The sequence below is a fragment of the Glandiceps talaboti genome, chromosome 1 (assembly GCF_964340395.1).
Source record: "Glandiceps talaboti chromosome 1, keGlaTala1.1, whole genome shotgun sequence".
Classification (NCBI taxonomy): Eukaryota; Metazoa; Hemichordata; class Enteropneusta; family Spengelidae; genus Glandiceps; species Glandiceps talaboti.
Window position 1 is genome coordinate 13,500,579 of NC_135549.1, and position 25,417 is coordinate 13,525,995.

General features: G+C 35.3%; 1 protein-coding gene across 1 annotated transcript; it reads right to left on the bottom strand.

The window, feature by feature from the left end:
• Positions 1 to 1,235: 1,235 nt before the first annotated feature.
• LOC144437017 (sodium- and chloride-dependent glycine transporter 2-like) lies at positions 1,236 to 25,417 on the bottom strand. Its single transcript, XM_078125888.1, has 14 exons — positions 25,285 to 25,417; positions 22,053 to 22,245; positions 17,678 to 17,809; positions 15,994 to 16,306; positions 13,701 to 13,833; positions 11,515 to 11,649; positions 10,787 to 10,890; positions 9,568 to 9,692; positions 7,927 to 8,039; positions 6,916 to 7,047; positions 6,433 to 6,532; positions 4,276 to 4,376; positions 3,296 to 3,469; positions 1,236 to 2,563 (listed from the first exon to the last, which is right to left on the bottom strand). Exons 1-14 carry the CDS (start codon positions 25,300 to 25,302, stop codon positions 2,426 to 2,428), a joined length of 1,911 nt encoding a protein of 636 aa, XP_077982014.1. The 5' UTR covers positions 25,303 to 25,417; the 3' UTR covers positions 1,236 to 2,425.

The window sequence follows — 25,417 nt, forward strand, 5'->3', positions numbered from 1 at the left end:
TACCACTTTTAGGACAGTTTAGCACAAGGGGTGGTGCTAGTGATAAGAAAAAAACGTTGGGGATAAGACGGACATTTAGTTCGCTATGGGTTACATCATATGTGACGCGTACGGCCGTAGGTTTCTTGAATTGTCAAGTCAGTTCGTGAATTGATTTTGAATAGGACAGACAAATGGACCATGCAATGCGTCTCTTCTTTCCAACGCCATTCATGAAATCAAACGCAATTATAGTTGTCACATTGACATGCAAAACTGTGTAGACGTGGGGGGGGGGGGTTGTCAAGAGACCACTGGGCAATTTTCTGTTGTGGTCTGCCTCACTTTTAGGTCAAAGATGAATTTCTTCCACGTATAGTCTTAGGCGTACGGTGATTTCAAAAATTCAAGCATTTAGGGTTTTCTTATTGTAACCATTCCTTAATTCGCGTTTTAAAACCAATTATCTGTACTGTGCTGAAATATAGGGTTTGGTAATTTCAAAAAAAAATGTGATTCTGGTCAAAATATGGTCATTCGTTATTTCATGGGGTACATATATTTGTACAGTGCCTATTAAAGTTAGCTTTAAAATCGAGATATGGTGTCATATTTTAATTATATTTATTCATAAGGAATTGGGGACAAGCCTTGGAGAAAGAACGTCATGAATTTGTAATTACTGTTTGAATTTGTGATAAATAAAGAAAAGAAAATAGTTGACGATTTCACGCCAAATTAACGACTTATTCTTTTGAATTAAGTCTATATACATGTATGATTCAAGTTGTAGTAGTGTCTTTTATTTATAGATTTCACCATTATGATTTCACCTTGGGGGTTTCACACTTGATCCAGCACGTTCATAATTATGCATGACCTATCACAGGGTGCTCAGGCTCATTTAGTTCTGTTTACAAATATAAACAAAACAAAATAAACATACAAGTAAACAAACAAACAAACAAAAAAGTAAACAAACAAACAAACAAAATAACCGGACAAATGAGTAGATACATACATGAGTAAACGACAACAAACCAACGAACAACCAAACACTGTAAGGAGAGTTGTCTGATGATCGCACTATGCGTGAAACTCCGAGTTACAACCAAGAAAGAGTTCCAGTACTACCAAAACTATATATATATATATATATATATATATATATATATATATATATATATATATCATATATGTTTCCATTTTTGGAAAGTGTACCCATATATGTATCAATCCTTGTTGCTATCTTTGTAATACGATACCATCAATTTGCTGTTGACATGGGTGTGATCTTCTTGCTAGGCACATTTGCATACATTTTTGAATGTTTATTCACTTGCATGTTGTTATCTGTGCAATATACATCATCTGACTGTTGCTATGGGTGTGGTCATGGCTGCTAGGGCCAGTTGTACCAACATGTTTTGAACAATATCTGCAGAATAACACCTCCAGAAACATCCCACCAAATTTCAGCCTCATTCACCACATAGTTTATGAGATATAATTTTTTGACCAAAATTGAGATTTGTAGACCTAATTTGTATATCACTGATGGGCTGATCACGTCGTGATTACACCTTCATCTACACATCCCCAGATACATCCCATTAAATTTCAGCCCAATTTGCTCAACATATTTTGACCTAAAAGACAGTTTTAGACCTAATTTTCATATCATTGATTGGATCATCATGTCATGAACAAGTCTTAATCCCATTAAATTTCAGACCAATCTGCAGAGTAGCTTTGGAACACACACACACACACACACACACACTTCACTATGCCTATAGCACTACTGAACCTCAGTTCAGTTGAGTTAAAAATCACCATTCCAAAAGTATCTTTCGAAAAAATTACATTTCTAGGCATATAATCCATGGCAAGAAACTGTCAAAAGCTTCACTCAAAGTGATGTGCCATGGTTGGAATTTAAAACGAGAGTCAAAGAGCCTTATGTCATTAATCTACATGTACATTGACTTGAACCACACTATAAGCAATTTAGCAAACTACAAAATAAATATGACACTGGTCTACAATAGTACAACTCTTATTAGTGTCTAATATAATGTGCTATCTCATCATTTCATTGTTTTCAGAGTCTTGTAAGTTACAGCCATGAAGTATAGAAAGAGATAGAAATAAATTTCAGTGATACGTCAAGTTAGTTCTTAGAAGATCTTACAGAAACAATTCGTCAGAAACCAGCTAACTACATCAGTTAAAATCTCACATGATATTCCATCTGTTTTTTGTAATTTTTTTATTAATCTAGAATGCACCGCGGAAATAAAGTCTTTAAACGTTTGTTGTGACTTTCTTTAAGAGAACTCCGAAAAATCTGAAATAGCAGTCAAAATGATATGTCATCAGGAAGATATCTTCCCTGGAACACTGTACCATGATCGACGTATATGCCCAAAATTACACTATACACTTAATAGTGTGGTTGATATGAGGGTGGTTTCATTTCCATGACTGTAATTGGAGTTTCGTTGCGCTTGTATCGCCCCGTACGGAATTTTTCTACAGCTGGTCCCCAGTCTTCTGTTGGTATAGTCAATGACTTCAAACGCTGCAGATAAGATAGCAATGAAAACTTAAAAAGGGAGGATTTCCTTTTCTCCATGCACATAGAGAACGAATACAGGTCATGACATTAAAGTTGAAAGGCCACCATTTGCAAAGATTCTCTCTGAATGATTATTCATATCATTTTGAATGTGTATGTGTACTGAGAAAATTCACAGTATGTTTTAAGACAGCGTCTTTCAAAATCATACTATTAGTACAAATGCGTTCTAACTAGCAATTGTATGTGTCATTCAAATAATCAAATTTAATACACAAAAAAGGTAATAGCAAGTGGAAAGTAAAGTGAGATAAAGTAAATCAGGCTAGCTCTTCTTTCAGATTTTGATATTAATTCCTGTATTACTATTAAATTCTGAGTGACAGTATAATACCACTTACTCTCAACATTGAATCAACAAGTTGCCATGACGCACAATGTCAGTCTGTCCTCTGTGTCTCTCTTTGATGTAGTGAAATACTCAACAAACATCACAAGTGAATTAACCCTTTCATGACTAGAGACGAGTTTTAAATAATATGGGGACCCAATTTATATGAATATTTTCATAATTACAATAATATTACTTTATTACGAAGTAACATATCTTTAATTCCAGTCTAAAATGAAGTTGATATATGCCAAAAACTTACATAAAACAAGAATTTTGTCCAAACAATTTTGGCGGGAATGTTTTCAGTATTGAAGGGGTTAAGATGAAACTGTGTACTTTACCTGTACAACTGTGTCTCCCTTTGATGTGGTGAAGTACTCAACAAACATCCATACAGGTATAATAATAACTGATGACGAAGCCACGATCAAACCAAGTCCCTCAGCCCACTTAGGGTATACATAGTCACCAATGTAAATTGGAACGTAAGTGGCAAACATCATGAACAGTATGACCTGGAAAGTGTTACAAAAGAAGGAAGTTAATTCTTTGAATGACAAAAAAAAAAAAAAAAAATTCACTTCATTTTGGCTACCATTGTCATCTACATGAACACACCAACACGAACATTCCAAATGAGTACTATTCTGAGACAAATCTGCTTAGTATTGTCAGAGTTTAAATCTTTTGAGCCAAAAATTACATTTACTAATTGCAAATCACTGATCTGCTGACTTAGCCTTGAACATTCCCTAAAACTTAATACCTAAGGTAAGATAAGGTCAAACCAAGTATCATTACTAAAAGGTTTTTGGGTTTTACACCAAAAGTCGTACTTTTGACATACAACTTGCACATCATCACGCACAAAACAGTTGAACATCAATATACCAACATTTGAATAAATAAAAAGACCATTTCATCCAGTACATTTTTGAGTTCAAGGCCAAGATCTTAGACATTATGATTTGTATATGAAGGATGGCTTCATCAACAATTCTTCATCTAGATAGTCAAAGGATCATTCAAATCAACTATGTGGACTACTAAAGCCAAATATGGTAGTGGATGGATTTCATTCATTTTTAACACAATGTTGAAGAAACCAATTTCCAAAATTGCTCCTTCAGAATCTTCTTTTGATGCAATGTATGTTTTGGACTTATGGTTTTCTTTTAGGTATATAAGTATTTATTATTATCATTTATTTTAAAGAAATGCACTATACTAAGCATATTATTGTACAACAAACTAACAACTAAAAATGAAAAAATAATACAACAGCTATGAAAACACACAATATTGAATTGTGTTAACTTACCAGGACTATTAGTGGAGTAATACACATCCAGCATATCTTCCACCAGATTGACAAACGTTGACGTATCATCATTGAAATGTCATCGTAAAAGTTGTTGATACCTGCAAAGGAGAAATCAAAGCACTGAAAAGTACTGCTGCATGCTGGGTATCGCATAATGAAATGTTGAAATTAATTGACAAGCCTGTATGTGTAACTACCCTTAAGTTAGCACGTGATAGTTTCCATTCCTAATGTGACCACAGGAAGCTGTTCAGCTGTTCTTTATTGTTCATTGCAATTTGACGACTTCGACCGGACCATTACGACCAGGCTAGGCGTTGAGTAAGTCCTGAAGCTCGAGCAATTAGTACGTCACCATTGATAAGTCCCGACGTATTTAACAGTATATTGTCATTGAGTAGTCATAAATTATCTAGCTGTTTATTAGTAAGTCCTGACAAATATTTGTTGTCGTTTAGGTGTGAGCCATTGACTGGTAATGACTGACATTTTCCCCTACTTGGTAGCAACCTCACCTACAAATTAATTGTATGGTCGGGTAACTGTCATACTCCCCTGTGGTCCCAAAAGGAGAGGGTGGGAAAATGAGATTTCAACTCGCCCGTGCAGGAAGTAGACTCTGGAGAAGTGCATCATGGGGAGTACTTCACATCCAATATTACAGGCGGAACGATTTGGGTACCTTCGCTACAAGTTATCACTTCTCAAGCGACTGATATATATTAATTACAAAAAACAGGTTTCGTAAAGCCATTTTTTATGCCTGGAAGAAATGTACTGTGTGACTTCCGTTGTGGGGGAGTTGGAACATGGTTTTCCCAGACTCATTTGGGGAGGTCTCATAGGTATAGCCCCTAGCGGCAAGAGTCTGGGTAACCGAGACTAACTCCACTGCCTTTCTAACCCTGGCGTAAGCACAAGCAATGTGCATTGTTAAGTGTTTCTCACGTGACCCCTTTGCGTTGGCAAAAAGTGAACAGAAATCAATAAACTCATACCTTGATTGACGTTAAAAGAAGAAGTTGAAATAGTTGAATTTGAAATGCCTTCTACAGGCCAATAATGTAGGACAAAGAGGATGTTGTATTGTTACTTTCTACCGTGCAACAACACTTTGTAGTACTTCGGCCAGTAGGAATGGCCGTGGGAAAATTTCAGTAAGTGACCAACTTGCAATAGCAAAATTGATATCACTGAAACGTGAAAAATATACACAAGTCTAGTATTGTCATAAGTGAATGGTTAGCCCTGCTACCCTTGTATGTATTTTTAGCCTTTTTACAATGTAACTGTAAAAGGGTTTGTATATGAACAAATGTTCATTTAAAAGACATTAGAATATAACAATATTACATAACATTTGTAATATGTTTTGTGAATTCCAGAGATGCTTTAAAACAATAACAAATCATTAAAACAACTATATAATAGAATCATTTTGGTGATAATTTGATCTTTCACTTCAACTACACAATGATTCATGAGTATTCTAACTGTACAACATCTCTGAACTCTACATCATGGCATCAAACATTGAACAAGTCAGAACATTGGCACAATTCAAGATAAGCTGCCATAGTCTTGCAATTGAGAAGGGATACCATACACAAACCCAAACCTCAAATTGAGAATAGAACTATGTAAAAACTGTAATACAATAGAAGACAAAGAACGTCATTTGATACATTGCAAACTCTATACAAAGCAAAGAGATAAATTATTTAGTGTAATTTATAATATCAATTCAGATTTCAATAGGATAGAAAAGAAAGAGCAATTTAAATTTGTTATGCAATCAAAACAAAAAGGGGTTATATTGTTCTCTGTATGTATCTAAACTCATGTAAAAATATTTAATGAAGAAAATTGCTTTACCTATATATTTATAACATTAGCCTATTTGATTGCAGTTTTCTTTACACGTAATATCTTTATCACACTAATGTACACATATAGAATTGTTATTTTTTTATACGGTTGTAATAAAGTTATATCTAATCCAAAAAAGTCACGATGACCACTGGTGCTTTATAAATTCACTGATTAATTGATTGATTGATTGATTATTACTTCATTTCATTCAAGATTTGACAGATTACAAGTAAATGGGTGAGTGGGAATATTATTGGTACGTAAATGTTAATTTAACCTTACCGTACACGGCGGCAAAAACAAGGCATTCTACCAGTGCAATGACCATCAAACCAAAGTAACTGATATACCAATCTAACAAGACTAGCAAATAATTTCCACCCTGCAAGTATCAATGGGTTCAAGATATAAATCACAAATAGAAAGAAACACAAATACAGACTTACACACACACACACACACACACACACACACACACAGAGTGTCAAAATATCATTACAACCAACCAAAATCTATCGTCACTGTACCCAAATCATTATATAATCATATTCAACCATTTTCATCATACATTTCTCACCTCCATTCTGTCTTTATTGACATCAATTTACCTAACACTATGCCTTGCAGCAATAGCAGCATGCAATCATGAACTATGCTAAGTCTTGCAGCAGCAACAACAGCATGCAATCATGAACATACACTGACAACATTCACTCTGAGAAACAGCAACAGGAAGCATTTACTATTAATAACAGAATAACCTACCTTTGTTGTCATTGGTAATCCTAGCAAGTAGAAACAAATACAGATTACGAGTACAAACAGTGTCTTCTTTGGTCGTAATACTTTAGGCCAACTATCAATAATAGCACTGCATACTCCCTCTAACATGACAAACTGAAACAAAACACAAGAGTTTATGAGTATAAAATGAACTAAGTAGCTAGGACAAAATGAGTTTAAAATATATGTAAAAACACATGAATTAAAATTATATGAGACACTTCTTTAGAAACATATTGTACTAGATGGGATATATTCATGACAAAGGTGGCTGCCACTTGGCCAGACCTAATGTTGACTTGGAACTTAGTGACAGGAATATCCTTTCTAAATATTTAATCTTAGTAAAAGTTTTGAAAAAAGGCCACATTTCTGTATCTCAAGTGTGATGTACAGTAGGCCTCATTTGAAATTTAGATCATGTATATGTATATGTAATTCTAGGTCATTGACCCAATAATATAAATGACAAGAGAACAATACTCAAATATGTTTGTGCACTTCTTACGTAGTTTCATTGTGTGAAATAAATAAATAGCTATAACCTTTGTATAATAACAATGTCATCAGACATCAATAGATTAAGGAATTTACATTCACTAGGCGGCTCAAAAAATGCATATTTTTTGACATTTAGATCATGAAGGTAATGATCAATTTGTATTATTCTCAGAAAGTTGAACTCATCATTTTAGTTTTCCGTAAATTGAATTTATGTTGTATTGTATTTCTTACATACTGCACAAACATGACCAGAAGATTTCCATCACCAAAATGAACAGTGAAATTTGACCATGTTATGAAAGTGACGGGTATAAATTCCATGTAGAATATTTTAATAGTTGCAATATTTCTGAAAGATGTTGAAATTTAGACACTTGAACTTATCAAGTCATTACAGTATAATGTTGCAACAGGCATTTAGATAAGATAATTGCAAACTCCCTTTGGCAAAACAATTGTAGCTGTTTAATACCAAATTATCTTCAATACCTGGCTATCAAGTCCAACGGTAAACAGCATCAAGAAAAACAACGCTGACCACAGCGGTGCGAGAGGAATGCGAGACAGGGCTTCTGGGTACACAACAAAAACAAGTCCTGGACCTTGTGATAGAATAGTGGTATATAAAATATTTAGTCTGACAGATGTCACTTGTAATAAAACTTCTTTCATTTTGAAGAATATGTTATTATTGGAATTATACTGCAGTATGTCTTGAAAACTGGAAACAAGAATACATTGTCTGCCACAGTATGTAAGCAGTAATCAATCTTCAGATGTTAAACTGTTACTTAATTTCATAGATATCTGATCTCATCTGACATGTTTAACTCCCAGTTAGGCGTAAAAAAAAAAAAAATTGTTTGGTTCCGATTACATTCAATTTTAAAATATGTGAGGTAAATAGATTTTTATTTTATTTTATTATATTTTTTTTTCATGTGTGAGTGTCTAGTTCAGGTTTTCCATTGTTTTCCAAATGGTCTCTGTGTTGTTTATTTCTTCCTATCAGATGTACAGCCATTACAGATTGGAAGAATAGTTTATATTTTTGATGTCAGTTTCCACACCCACTATTTTTTGTGAGACTTCACGATTTAGGTGATTGTATATTATTTTTCTGGAATACTTAAAAAAAAGTTTAGGGTCGGAGTGAAAAAGTAGGTGGGGTCAGGTAACTGGAACCAAACAACTTTTTTTATTTGGCATTATCATTTCACACTTGCTTTCAATATCCATGATATAAGGAATGTGTGAACAGTTTTGAAAAAGATCACAAAATATCCAAAGTGAAGATTGAAGTTATTTTAAGGGGAATGCCGTCACAGGTAATAAAGATGTTTCCATAAACTAATATTTCAGGTTTTGGAGAGTGATCGCATGATTTTACATCATCTACAATATGCGTAATTTTAGAGAAACATTAATTTGAACTTCTAACTCATTTCAGAATTTTTGCTTTGGGCTGCATTGCCTCATGGGAGTCAGTTGTAATACATATCCAATAGGGGAACAACTCATAAGTGCTTTATTACCTTCGGTGAAAAACACCATGAATATTCACCAAATGGGACAAAAGTTCAAATTGATGTTTCTCTGAAATCATGCACAATTAAATGTTCTTCACCAATATTCATTCAGCCAAGGAAAATACAAGTAACCACAGACAATCTTACTTGTCTGTGGAGTGACCTAAGGGGTCTTTGTCACTATTAGTCGCTAGACAAGTAGTGACAACCCCCTAGGTAATGAGTATTTTATGGCTGAATGAAGACAAATATTGAAGAATAACACAATTATACCAGCGCCAGTAATATTAAGGAAAAATTGAGGAAATTAATAACAATTTTGAATGTTTTGACTAATATTTCAAACACAGCCGAACAAGTGACATAGACTCGCGTTGTCGTGATGTAGAATGACCCGAGTACATATATTTTCTGGTGCACCTGGCTCATGCATGCTATGATGTAGGTGATGCTCATGAAATGACTCTCTAAAACCCAAAGTGGTGTTCACCTTTAATGTTGAATTGATAACTCAAAATTCAGCTGTCCTTTTTAGCTATTATATGCACCACATGAAACATGCCTATGAATACAATGAAATGCTTAGTGTAAACTTGTCTACCTGCATCGACGACATCTTTGATTGGTACACCTGTATCATGGGAAAGGAATCCTAACACAGAGAACACTGCAATTCCAATATAGATGCTTGTGGCAGAGTTGACAATCGGTACGAAGATAGAATCTCTGCAAATGACGAGAGTCAAATGATGTGACCACGGTGAGATACTGAACACATGCTGACAGATGTCAGATGAAAATCATGTTTATAATATCAAGTAAAATTTGCCAATATCATATCTCTGTAGTTATGTTTGAGAGGCTAATATAAGGGAGAAAAAATAAAATTGACTATTAAAACAATAATTAATCACTGACATCTAAAAAATGTCCCAGTTTGCCAATTTTCTGTCAGTGTCACCCATGGAACATCACTTCCCTATATCAGATATACGTTATCTAGCCTACTTTTGGAATTCTGTTGAAATTTATTTCTAGCAGATTTAAATGCACTTGTATGGAGTTAATCCTGCCATTGTGATATGTGTATATGTGTGTGATAGCTTTCAAAAACAAAAGTGGATGAAAATTCAATTTAGCAGTGACTGACTTTTCTATTATGAATTCCAATTACATGTACCATAGATGTGGTTCTATGAAAATATTGGTTTTGTTGGATAATTTGAAATCCATTCCAGCAATTCATTACTCTATTAGAAGTACTACAAACAACAGGTACAAGTGAAAATTTATTAGTTAATGGAATATTCAAAAGATTGTTTTGACTTCAGCTGGAAAATATACCACATTCCTATTAGTGAAATCTCCTTGTTGTCATTTCCATAAGAAATGTCACAAGCAGACGTCACATATAATGAACAACGAGACTAAATGAAGCAGTTAGCAAAATGAGGTAAAAACAACTTTGTGAGTTACAAAAAGAAGTATGTCATCTTAAAGAATCTTAGGAGGATGTTTAGAGAATCGGTGAGAATAGGTGCAGCTAACTGTTTCCATGAAACACTATTAAGAGTACTGCCCTATTGTGGCTCTAACTTCTGGTCCAATGGCTGCTTGCCAACAGCACTCCCTAGTGGCCAAAGTATATAATCTTTTGTCTTTCTGATAACAGGCTACCATAGAACTTCTTGAAAAAACAATTATATGGTTTCATGAACAGTTTTCAAAACATTAAATATTAATTGATAACCATAGATTAAAAAAACACTATCATGTAAAAAAAAAAAAATGAAAAAGAACCACCACCAGCAGTTACTTACCTCAAACAGTTATGACGGAATTTATTATAACTAGCCATTGTTAGCAGACCTCCCCATGAAGGTCCAAGTGAAAAGAAGATTTGAACAGCAGCATCACTCCAAACCTGAAATAATATACATGTTAAAATGTTGATATTATACTTTGTTTGTATTTCATGGTTTTTACAGACAACTTTGTGTAAGTATTTTGACTTGTTTTCAGGTGTAAACAAATGACCATCACTGTCAAATCCATTCACTACTATAGGTCTCTAGTTAATCCTTTTGATATTATAAATTATCCTGAATAAAGTTATCAGACACATTCCGTGATGCTATTGGGCCAGAATCAGGTTATAAAGTCTAGTCATGCCTGTTTCTGCTAGTACATTTCAAATTGATCACTGATTGTATCAACTTAAATGTGATTTTTTTGCAATCAAATAGCACCTCAGTAACTTACTCATACTCAATTTGAAATATTGTAAAGAAGCTCTACCGCATTTTATTTGACTGATGTTTGGCCATTGGAAATTTCCTGCAAGGGAAAACCTGTGGTGATGACATCACGAATACCCTAATCTCTTTGTCTTGCTTGACAAATACAAAGAGTGTCTCATTCTTGTTTTTGTTGTAACAACCTTTTTAGAATCTAGGGTAATTTATCTTCCTTGCCAGGGTTCAACACTCTTGAGCTGCAGTGTCAATGGAATACAAGTATTGCAAAACGTCAAATAATTATGTGTTACCTTAAAGTTTGCAAGTTGTTCCCATCTTGGTACAAAGAAGAATTTCAATCCGTCTGCTGCCCCTGGCAACGTAACTCCACGAATGATAAGAATGGTTATGACGAGGTAGGGGAAAGTGGCTGTTACGTACACAACCTGTAAGATGGCAGTACACAAATTATTGATTTACAGTATTGCTAACTAACAACCTGTAAAAATGGCAGTACACAAGTTATTGATTTACAATATTGCTAACTAACAACCTGTATAACTAACAACCTGTAAGATGGCAGAACACAAGTTATTGATTTACAGTATTGCTAACTAACAACCTGTAAGAATGGCAGTACACAAGTTATCGATTTACAATATTGCTAACTAACAACCTGTAAGATGGCAGTACACAAGTTATCGATTTACAATATTGCTAACTAACAACCTGTAAGAATGGCAGAACACAAGTTATTGATTTGCAGTATTGCTAACTAACAACCTGTAAGATGGCAGAACACAAGTTATCGATTTACAGTATTGCTAACTAACAACCTGTAAGAATGGCAGAACACAAGTTATTGATTTGCAGTATTGCTAACTAACAACCTGTAAGATGGCAGTACACAAGTTATCGATTTACAATATTGCTAACTAACAACCTGTAAGAATGGCAGAACACAAGTTATTGATTTGCAGTATTGCTAACTAACAACCTGTAAGATGGCAGAACACAAGTTATCGATTTACAGTATTGCTAACTAACAACCTGTAAGAATGGCAGAACACAAGTTATTGATTTACAGTATTGCTAACTAACAACCTGTAAGATGGCAGTACACAAGTTATCGATTTACAATATTGCTAACTAACAACCTGTAAGAATGGCAGAACACAAGTTATTGATTTGCAGTATTGCTAACTAACAACCTGTAAGATGGCAGAACACAAGTTATCGATTTACAATATTGCTAACTAACAACCTGTAAGAATGGCAGTACACAAGTTATCGATTTACAGTATTGCTAACTAACAACCTGTAAGAATGGCAGTACACAAGTTATCGATTTACAATATTGCTAACTAACAACCTGTATAACTAACAACCTGTAAGAATGGCAGAACACAAGTTATCGATTTACAGTATTGCTAACTAACAACCTGTAAGATGGCAGAACACAAGTTATCGATTTACAATATTGCTAACTAACAACCTGTATAACTAACAACCTGTAAGATGGCAGAACACAAGTTATTGATTTGCAGTATTGCTAACTAACAACCTGTAAGAATGGCAGAACACAAGTTATCGATTTACAATATTGCTAACTAACAACCTGTAAGAATGGCAGTACACAAGTTATCGATTTACAGTATTGCTAACTAACAACCTGTAAGAATGGCAGTACACAAGTTATTGATTTACAGTATTGCTAACTAACAACCTGTAAGAATGGCAGTACACAAGTTATCGATTTACAATATTGCTAACTAACAACCTGTAAGAATGGCAGTACACAAGATATCGATTTACAGTATTGCTAACTAACAACCTGTAAGATGGCAGTACACAAGTTATTGATTTACAATATTGCTAACTAACAACCTGTAAGAATGGCAGTACACAAGTTATTGATTTACAGTATTGCTAACTAACAACCTGTAAGAATGGCAGTACACAAGTTATCGATTTACAGTATTGCTAACTAACAACCTGTAAGAATGGCAGTACACAAGTTATTGATTTACAGTATTGCTAACTAACAACCTGTAAGAATGGCAGTACACAAGTTATCGATTTTCAATATTGCTAACTAACAACCTGTATAACTAACAACCTGTAAGAATGGCAGTACACAAGTTATTGATTTACAGTATTGCTAGCTTCTACTTACACCAAATAAATATAGTATATCAATAAAACAGTGCCAACAGTCAAAGTTCTGCCAACTGATATTTTCTTGATAGTTTACAATGCATTAGTGGAAAAAGCACAAAAATCATCAACTGAGACCACATAGATGGTCACATTTTTTAAATTCAATATACCCCATCTACCTTAGTATGTCCAATATAGAACATTTACGCATCACCAAAATATCAGTTCTTTAGATTTAATTGAGTATCAAAATATAAGAGAAATAAACACTGCTGATGTATTTCTTGAGTACCTTTCAACGGTCTGTTTTTGAACTGTTCCATCACTGACAACCTACCTTTCCAGTAGTCTTTATACCTTTTATAAGGCATAGAAATATGATAAACCATGCCAGCAACAAGAGTAATGCTAGATCCCACTGGATGCCACCAAAACTATCGATACCATCACTTAGACGCAGAACACGGTTACTGAAATAAATAATAAGTCTTGAGGCAAGAGAGTCTTTAACCCAAAGGAAAGGAAACAATAGATTATCAGCAATACTGAAAAAAACAAATGATTTCACAGTTTGGACACTAGGAGTGCTGTTCAGAACCTGATTGGATGGTGGGTGGTGGCAATTACTACTGTTCTGTAGAATACTTTTGAACGTTGCATTAGCTCTAATTCCAGGTGTTTGCTGACCAAAAATCAATGGCATTCTTAGCAAATTTCTACTAATTTTACTCTACATATTACAATATTTGGATGGCGTAATTTGGAAGAGCTCATACAATTATTTTACATGCATTTCAATAAACATTTCATGCACTATTACCATGTCACATATCGTAGCATGTGTAAAAAAAGATATTAAATTTGCTTTTTATTCATTGGTCTTATATATAAAATAAATTATCAAGATGTACCGTACTACATACATACAATTGAATTCATTTGACCAGCGTGAAAGGAATAGACACAACTATGTATTTCTAGATAAACTCAATTGATAAGACCCATGTATATAAACAATTACACCCTTTGGAAAGTTCAATTCAAACAAAAAGCCAAGACTTTGGTGTGGTATCTGATACAGGAGATCTTAAAATACCATGATGCCTAAGCTACACTGAAGTTGATGTTACAGGGCCAGTGGGAGGGGGGAGTGTACCAATCACCTTTGTAAACTAGTTTGACTAAATTGATTGTACAGATAGACTTCATTCATTAAACTTGACAGGATGTTTTGCAAACAGCAGGACACCACTTCCCATTAAAAACCATTCCAAAGATAAAGTGGGGTGAAGCAACCACTTTCAGTGAGGTAAAGAATTATATATAGCAACACTGAAAAACATTACAATGAAACAAGCTGAGACACATAAATACAAATTTGAATGTTTAGTATGCCTTTCCCATATCTTTGAAAATGAAATATCAATATTTGGGGTGTACAAAAAACCTGTATGAGTAATGTAATAAAATAAGTAGTTGAATTGCTAGCTGGATCTACACTCTTACATACACGGTGTAATTTCCTTAAAGTCCAAAGTCTGCCTCAAGATCAAATACACTTGAGTTACAAAGACTGATATGGATTATGGCTGGGTGCCTGTGTGTATGGCAAGGATTCCCCTGCCTGTTAGACTGAAACATGAAACTACAAATTGGAATTTACACAACCCGATTCATTCATTTCAAAATCTACAGCCTATTAGGGTCTGTGTACAGCTATTCTAATACAATCAACTTCAGTCAGTCTAGTCATGGATCTATTATCTATGTTGTAATCAGAGACCACACAGCATTGATTGTTTGAATTGAACTTGCCAAAGAAAGTACTTGTTTATATACATGGGTCTTATCAATTGAATTTATCTTGAAAATCATAGTTGTGTCTAATTCCTTTCACCACTGCTGTAAATGTCAGGTGCAGCCAACCAGTTATTTTTCTGAAATTATTACAGAAAGTTAAAACATAGCTAATGAACACTTTTTACATAATTTTACGTTTGATTCAAGATTGGAGGGGAAAGTGAAAGCTGTTCGTATCTGCCTTCCCACTGTGGTATTACACGACCTGTCCTCCCGCCAGATTTGCCTGCCCACTGCCTGCTCCCCGCAATTTCCAAGGTTTCCCCTCTCTCCGCTACCCTCTACCAGACATATGGCCTCTGTCCACTATTCGTTGAAGCCCTAATGTTAAATTTACTCTGGAGGCTATTTGATATACTCACAACAAAACAGTTTCTCCTTCTAATACATACGTATTGACAGATGTCAGTTGACATATTAGATCGTGCTGCAATCTCAATGCACTGCCTCACCAGTTTCGATGACACACGCAGTCAAAAATTAATTATTGTATTACATAATTAATCTTGTGAATATTGTAAAAAAAAGAGTAAAATTTGTTTACTAACTTCCTGAAAAAATATCGAAAACTGCCCGCTTTGCCCACTAGTGATTCCCCTCCCCCCATATCTTACAGCTGAAATACCGGTATATGTTGCCCACTGAAATACCAGGCCATTTTTCTCCTCCCTCTGGCCAAGATTGGAAATTGCCCGCCAACTGAAAAATTGAGTACAAACAGCTTTTTGCATGAACAGCTTTGTTGGCTGCACCTGAAATGTTGCACTTACGTCCAGAATTCTTGTGATGCTGTTACCGGTTTCAAAGATGTGTCATTCGTCCAGTTCATGGTCATGTTTAGATTATTTGTGCTATTGGCATTGCTATAGGCAAAAGCTGTTTCTGTAACATTAGTTGCATTAAGCATTGCCATTTTGCTACGAGTTGAGCATGCCTCGGTATTCCACCAATTATCGCAGGTTGACCACGGTAGATTGGGAATGGCAGTGAAGGATGAAATGAAGAAATACAGGATGTACATAATGATGGCATTGTAATAGATTGTAGTCAATCCTGTGATGATAACCATACCAATACCAGCACCTAACAGAAACAAACCATAGTAAAAACATGCAGTTATTGTAATGTATACATTGATGTATACTTTTATCATTGTTACATTTCATTAAAAGTGGCCATATGGATGAGAATTGGGTATTTATTTTGGATTTCTAATTTATAAAACAAATTTATCATGAGTACCCGCTCAATTATTTTGGGTTTTGCTCATTAACTGTTTCTCCTAAAATTCCATTGTCTAAATTGGACACAGTGCCAATTAAGTAAATGTTGACAACATCACAGTTTGCCGTTTTGTGCAACAATTTACTCTAAAACAGGACACATCAAAAGATGCGTCAGTTAGTGGCGACAAAACAAACAGTCCAGGCGAAACCACACCAACTTAGGTCTGTATCGAGTGTGGTTGATGCAACCCTTGATGTCTTCTATTTTAGAGTATATTGTTGCAGAAAACACCCAAATGCTAAGCTCTTATGACCAGAATTGAGGTCTTCGAAACACACTGAATCCTGGTCATAAGAGCTTAGTATTTGCCGTTTTGTGCAACAATTTGCTCTAAAACAGGACACATCAAACGATGCGTCAGTTAGAGGCGACAAAACAAACAGTCCAGGCGAAACCACACCAACTTACGTCTGTATCAAGTGTGGTTGATGCAACCCTTGATGTCTTCTATTTTAGAGTAAGTTGTTGCAGAAACCAACCAAATGTTAAGCTCTTATGACCAGAATTGAGGTCTTCGAAACACATAAGAGCTTAGCATTTGGGGATTTTCTGCAACAATTTACTGTAAAACAGAACGCATCAAAGGGCCATCAACATAGATTGACAGTACAAGCAGTCTTCACGACGAGTGTTTTCGGTGACCAACAATTCTGACTCTCCGGTGCCCCGGCGTTGGCAGTCCCTGGATCATGGATGGGTGGGTACCCATGCTTGTTAGCGAAATTTCATATGTACCCCTTTTCCAGGAATATTTCAATGAAAAAGAACCCCCCCCCCCTCTTTTATAGTGAATCTGGGAGAAAATCACTGCAAAAAAACCCTTTCCGAAATCCAGGAGGTTTTACCTTCAAGGACACCTAATCCATACACTGCACATGGTCCTGGATTACGAGAACTTCCTCCCCAGGCCTTTGTCAAGGAAGTTTCTTCCGAGAGAGAGAGAGAGAGTAGAAAAGGGGCATCCTACCCATATTCTTGGATTTGAAAAAGTACCCCTTTTTTACGATTCCACGAACCTTTGGCCAACGAAAAACATTCCCTATTTTGTGAAATTTCTAATGAAATACAATAAATAATGTATTGAGTTTGGGGGATAGGTTCTTGATAAAGTAAACGTCAATTTTGAAGTAAAACTGTGTAATATGGTGAACTTTATACATAAAGTACCTTTGAACAATCTGCAAACTTTCCAGGCAGTGATGGGACCCTCGCTGCAGAACTGACCAAATGCAACTTCCAGGAAAAAGAGTGGCATTCCACATAAAGCCATAAACAACAGGTAAGGGATGAGAAAGGCACCTGAAAATAAGAAGGTATTCATTTACAATATCTAGTATACACGACATACTTAGGGACCAGTCAGTTTCTTAGACCTGGGGGTATGGATCTGTAGGGGGTCACCCTTTTTTTGAAATTGGCAGTAGGGGGGGGTCACGCTGTTTTGAAAATTGTGGATGGGGGGGGGGGGGTCATTGTGTTTTGGATTGTGATGGAAGAAAAAAATCCTTTTCTATACAATGCATATAGCCTTGTCTGAAATGTGGTACATGTCAGTATTTGTTCTTGTCTTACATGAATTCTTTAATATTACTGTATTAGTTCAAACATAACTATAAATATACATATACATATATTACCTAGCTACCACACTAGTTAATGCTTTACTTATATTGCACTTTGAGGCAAAAGTGAACTTGAAGGTTTCGTAATGGAAATCTTCATAGATAGTTTATAAAAGAAGTTAATATAAATTGTTCTACTCGTCAGTATGAACTTGTCAGAAGGGATTAATACACTTTCTATTTTGGACACTACATGTTATTGACACTACAAATCACCACATCTCTGTCGGAAACCATGTCGGAGACTCAAGGTCTTGAACAATCTCTTGTGCTAACATTGGTCATTAATCATAAATTCCCCAAACAGATGTTGCTATTTACCATTCCCAAAGTAGTTCTTCAGTAGCTTTCTAGTACCCTAAAGTGTCTGGTGTGTCCTTCAATACCACCTAAAGTTCTCTAATATACCGGTGACTTTAGTATACATGCAATATTAATGCCCCTATACCAATGTTACGAGCCAATTTTTATGTGACATGGGAAACTCATTTCATTTTCTTGGAAATATTACCTCAAAGGCTATGAAGAACCTAAACATTGCCTTAATAGAAGCAAAAAACTCAAGATCTGCCAGGGGGAATACCCCAAGGACTCCCTCACCCCCAGAGGTCACTCATGCATTCAACCAACAATCAGATGCACCAACAACCTTTTTGCTGTCATAATGGTATTAAACTTTTCTTAAATATTTTCACCCCATTCTAATTTGAGATGACATTGTCTTTAAAGATGTGAAATGTTTGCCAAGATAGTCTAAAATTGCCTTAAACTCCAAATCTCCCCTACCAATGATACTACCAGTAGATGTGCTGACCTTTACTACATGTATATAATGATGCCATTTAACTTTTTTAAGAACATATTTCAACCCTATGTAAGTTATAAAAAATAGTTTCTGATACTTGATGGTGCTGTCTTGTATTGCTTGAAAGAATCTGAATAGCCTAAATATTGGCTTTAAGAGTAAAAATCCTCCAGGGCTTCTAGAGGGAGACCCCCTCAGACCCCCCACATGAGGTGGACATATCCCAGTCTCAAGCTCTTCCTCTCTTACTGTCAAGATGCTATCAAAGTATATTTCAAAAATATTTCCACCCTATGTAGTTGCTTTTTACATGTTGGTGCTGTCTTGTATAAAGTTTGGAAATTATTTTCTGAAAATATCTGAATAGTCTCAAAATTGACTTTTAAGAGTTAAAATCATTTTCAGCTTCTCGGGGGAGACTCCCTAGGATCCCCCATAAGAGATATACATATTCCCTTCTCAAGCTTTCCCCCTACCTTTCATTGTCAAGATGGTATTAAACTCCTTTTGGAATATATTTACCCTGTGTAGTCAATAATTATAATTATGATAGTGCTAGCCCGGAATCTTATAAAGCAGTCCATGCTGAGTTACAATAAAAAAATACCTGTCATGTGAATACTATATTGGGGGGGGGGGGGGGGGGGGGGGGGGGAGGAGTCATCATTTTTTTTTGGTTTTACAGATATGGGGTCAGTGACTTTTTAGAAGTTTAGAACAGGTGGGGTAGGTTTATTTTTTTAATTTATTTTTTTATGTGTGAGTGTCTAGTCCAGGTGGTTATGTTTTCCGTTGTTTTCCATATGGTCTCTGTGTTATTGGTTTCTTCTCATCAGATGTACAGCCATTACAAATTGGAAGAACAGTTTTATATTGTCTTTTTAAGATGATATCGGCCTGCAGAAGGCATTTCCAAATCCAACTATTTCAACCTCTCCTTTATATAGTGGGTAATGTTAATGAAGGTACAAGTTTATTAATTTCTGTTCATTTTCTGCCAACACGAAGGGGTGATGCTCAAAACGTCGAAAAACAAATAGCCAGTAAAAATGACAAGATTGAAGTGCATCTCCAAAAGTGGTCATGCATGGAACAAGTTAAATTGTAATTTCAAGAGCTGTGTACATTACACGTAAAATTTCCTTTCCAGAGCAACCCCCCCCCCCTTTTTTTTCCTTTCTGTCCGGTCTTTTTGTGAGTGTATCTTGTGGTTTGTATACTTTATTTTTTTGCAAAAAAAACCACATTTGAATAAAATTTGTTAAAGAGAAAAACAAAAAACAAAAAACAAAAAACAAAAGGTGAGGAACGATTTACAATGCACATATTGGTGTCCTTCCGCCAGGCATTGCAACACACATCACCAAATCCCCTAATACATGTAATAACATGAACCAGGATGTGTATAAATCAGACTCCCGTAAGCGAGTAAGCTTAGCTTATACTCAATCAATCAATCAATCAATCAATCAATCAATCAATCAATCTTTATTGCATAACAACATGCCATAGCAAGCACGGAAAAGCATACAAAAATAACATACACAAATAAAGTGAATTCAATACAATCATTTAGCCAACTGCTGGAGGACTGTTTACATCAACAAGAAATTTTCCAAGAGGAAGTTTATCATCAGAGGTCAAAATGTGCAAAAAATTCTGTCACGCCAATAACAAAAGAATTACATACAAAGCTTTCAAATATTAACATTCGACCGAATAAATACAAATTTTGAATCTCTTTGACGATAGTAGTAGCTGGTAAGATCAAAAAGGTGTTGAAATCGGAACTGGAAACTGTAATTTCAAACGTCCCACCTTAACTCGTTCGCGCCTTTTTTCCCTACGTTTTATCTAAACTTAAGTCGTTGCCGCGCTCTGATCCGGCGCAATACTACTATAATCGCATACTGATATCGAGGGCCGAAGGTCCACTAGGGCATCGTACATACAGAGGAAGCCTGAAATTATGGTTGAACTTGTGATTTCGTGATTTTTGGTCCCCGAACTGGGACTTTTGTAGCCACAGCTCATATAAGTCTGCCTATCACGTGCTAACCTTACAGTGGTTATATACACACATAGGCTTGGCAATTAATTTCAACATTTCATTACGTGATACCCAGCAGTACTTTCATTAATAACTGCTGCTACTTTTGGCAAATCTTGCATCCATCCATCCATGCATCTATTTGTTTTACTTTCAAATTCAATTCATTGTGATCTGACGTCTTCATCATTGGCATGCATCTGCCCATACACTATCAACAATACATTAAAAGTTCAATTTCTGTTTTACAAGTTCAGATGTTGTTATTTATTCCAAATAATTTATTATACAACTGCAGTATTACCGTAGAGAGCTGGAAAAGTAACATTTTATGCTGTGAGCATAAAATCTAATCAGTCACACCAATGTCCTTTCTGTTCTAATTAGTTTCATTAATTTTATCGATATCATTCTAAATGGGACTAACAGACTGTAAACAAATTTTATTGAACCCAGTTGGTGGTTTTTATGATCACTGAGATGTTCTAATCCTATAATTATAATACTATTATTATCTTTCATAATCCTATAATTCTATAGCAATTATGATTTATATATACACAGCAATCACAATTAACAATGCCAACAATGACATTACTAGGGAGTTACAGCTTTTAATCATAAGAAAAGAATTTTTAAAATGTGCAACTGCTATATTAAATTATCACGGGTAGAGATTGAAAAAACAGAATAAAATAAATCACATACAAAGTAACAATGCCTGCAGCTCTCTCATGACTCTCATTGTTCCTCAGAGTTGAAACTATAAAGTTGTAGTTTGACATGGCTACAGTCACAAAAGATCATTCTTATTCACTTTTATTATTCACAAAAACAGTGAAAAGTTCACAGCAACTACTAACCAAAATATGGCTAAACGAGGGCAAAGTACTCAAAAATCATTCACAATATAGGAAATTCAAGACTTCTCATACTTGAGACATACATGTACTAGAAATGGCACATAAATCATGAAGAGACAGTCCAAATGTGACAAGTTCACAAGCTCAAAAAGTCAACCATTTCTTTTTTTTAGATTTATTGTGATGTATATAAAATACTAACCTCCCCCATTCCTGTAGCAGAGATATGGGAATCTCCAGACATTACTCATTCCAATGCAATATCCGATCAGAGACAGGATAAAATCTAGTTTCCCGGACCAATTGCCACGTTCTTTGTTTTCGTCCCCATCTTCAGAATCAGATTCATAGGAAAGCTTGTCCATATGATCAGTTCCTGCTAATGTGTATTTAGCCTAATGGAAATAATAACCATGGTATTAGTCATGTTGAGGAATAAACAGATGTGGACTTGATTTTTCACTATGTTTATTCCTTGTAAACAGTCCTCATGTAGTTGGATAAGGGTTTGTATTGACTATTGTATTCACTTCTGTATATTTTTTTTTGTATGCTTTACCATGCTTGCTATGGCATGTTTTTTTTTAATTGTTGTTGTGTAGTTACATTGTATCTGTATATCACTGACCACAAATTATGTTCTTGTATGATGTAATTTCGTGTCAAATAAAATATACTCTACTCTACTCTACTCTACTCTACTCTACTCTGTTCTACTCTACTCTACTATTATATCCAGCCTAGGAGAATGTCTGACTGTCAGACATTAGAGCCTTGGAGGATTACAGTGTGAGTGAAACTTTCAGATCTCTTCAACAGGTTTAACTTATTTAAAGTCATCAATCACATCTCACATTACTGTCAGAGCTAACCTGTCAATTTATAATATGCCCATGTACTTTATGTATAGGCCAGAGACTGAATTGACTATAGCTGCCTTGACATGCTGGCTTAAGTATTCTGGTGAACAACATTTTCAATTTTCAAGCCAGCTGAGATAGCCATGGCAGGTTTCTGGGCTACATGTGTATTGACTATCGTGTAAAGAATATAGAACTATTGCTTGATCCGCCTTCATATCTGTCGAGTTTTATTAGGACATATAAACAGATAAGAAATCATTTATTTTATTACTAATCAACAAAAGCTTTGGGAGCCCATGAACCATTTTGAAAACAAGGAAATGTACAATAAAACAAATTATGGGGGTGGGGGGTGTGGATGTTTTGGACCCAACAACAAATTTTTTTCAAGCCACCATGACAGCAATTTTTTTTTTTTGCAAGAGCAACTAGACACCAATTTTATTTTTTATTTGCCAAGTAGGGGTGCAGCAAATTTCTTAAAAATCAATATATGTTTTAAATTTGACTTTTCACTGTGTTGTGTCACGTCACATAACTTTTTATTTTTGAAATTGAATTTACATATTACTGATGGAATTTAATTGACACACCCCTAAGAACGTTCCCACCAAATTTCAGACCAATCTGCATGATGGTAGTTTTTGAGTTAAAGTTTTTTGACCAAAAATGACAAAATGATTGCAGCAAAGGTATGTGATTTGGGTAAAAAATTTAATTTTTGGTCAAAAAACTTTAACTCAAAAACTACCATGCAGATTGGTCTGAAATAATGTTCTTAGGGGTGTGTAAATAAAATTGCATCAGTAATATGTAAATTAGGGCTAATCTTTAATTCCAAAACTACTGAGCAGATAGGGCTGAAATTTAATGGGGATGCATCTGGGGGTGTATAGATGAAGAAATATTAAGCATATAATGATCTCATCATCCGTGATATGCATATTAGGTGTAAAAATGTGAATGTGGCATCTGAAATACTCAGATGACTTCTGTTATTTAGATTTCAAAACCGATTTCACGATGAAGTAGTCTAGTTCTAAACTGTACAGTATTATGTATTAAAAACTACATTACTATTACCAGTTTAGTCAAGGCAGTTGTTTGAACACATATTTTCTGTGCTCACCCCCAACCATATTCATATAAACATGATGACGTTGTCGCATCCTCACATGATTTTAGTTTAAACAGACTGGAGGTGGAGTCCTGGTTGGACATTTGCATATCAGTGCAGTCCGATGATGACAACCTGTAAGTTTGTGATGGATTACTACTGACATGCACCCTTTGCGCTTCGCTCACTACAGGGGAGCACCACAATTTAACACCTTCTGTAACTGCCTTGACATGTCCTCTCGTCATCTCATCATCGCAAATCGACAGTACTGCATTATTGTATGTTGTCAATGAATAATGGCATAGCTTCAATTCATTATTACAAAGTTTTCACGTGGGGCGTACATCAACATGTAGCACCTTCACATGGAAGTGCATAATCGCAAATGGTGAACTCGCATTACAGTATCTCATCATGTCAATATTAGACAATCAGCCATAATGACATTCTCAAACAAGAGGTAGACATATCCCAGTCTCAAAGCTCTTCCCTCTATAGCTTAATGTAAAGATGCTATGAAACTTTATTCATGGGGGGCAGTAACTTTTTGTCAGCCCAATGGAAAAAAAACACTGACCACCCCCTATCTGCCCCCCAGGCTGGAGTCTGTCTGAATGTTTGAGCTCACCAATCAAGTTTCCGATTTGCATTTTCAGAGTGTCACCATACCATGGCATAAAAACTGTCAATGATGTTTATTTTATTGAAAATCAAACATGTATTGAAATATGTTTTTTTTCTTCTAAATATAATCTGTGTGTGATAGAACAGCATCTTTTTACTCTCTGTATTACCCTGTGCGAAAACCAAACAGAAAATTGTGGCAACAAAAGTAGGTGTTCAACATAGGCGTAAAAAAACCCCGGATATCTCAAAGAAGGAAAGAAAAAAAAAGTTGCCAGCATAGGTGAAGGAGAAAAAAAATTATTCACAGGCAAGCAGGTGGGAAAAAAATAACGACTCTCCACCAATCTTCCAAACCCCCCCCCCCCGGATATCAAATGGCCTACCCCTAAAATGCACATGGTCACATGTATTATTCAGAAGATATAAAGAAATCCCTATAACTTTGAAACAACGTGTGCGAAGCCCGCTCGAGGATATATTGGCCATCACTAATAAATATTGAAATGCCAAAAATATGGGTAGGTCGGACTCGTTGAACAAATGTATCATTGTACAGATGTATGTACAAAGCGACATGTTGAGATGGTTATTGTGTGAGTTACATCTTCGAACTGCGCCATTCACTCATTTTGAAGGTCTTGAGTGTTGTACTACTTGTAGTGTTTTACATTTATCGAGGTACTCTCTCAGCTGGGTATCACTACATGTATCGTTCACAGGAATCACATGGCTATTTTTGTTGGCTAACTTTTTAGTCTCTTCGATATCAAATCAATAGCTGTGAAACTGAAATAGAATAGATGTTCACAAACATTTGTACTTGCCTCTCGTGATTGCTTCATGTCGGTTGATGTGATGGGATCAACTTCAAATGTCGGGTAATCGATGTAGGTCTACGATAGTAGGCGTACTAGGAGTACTGTTGTGAGAGTCCAATGATGACGTAGGCCACGATTC

Coding starts and splice junctions, on each gene's coding strand:
- LOC144437017 (XM_078125888.1), bottom strand. Junction 17,810..22,052: donor CTGCTACAGGAATGGGGGAG/GTTAGTATTTTA, acceptor TCTTATTTTCAG/GTGCCTTTCTCATCCCTTAC. Junction 8,040..9,567: donor CAAAGATGTCGTCGATGCAG/GTAGACAAGTTT, acceptor TTCTATCACAAG/GTCCAGGACTTGTTTTTGTT.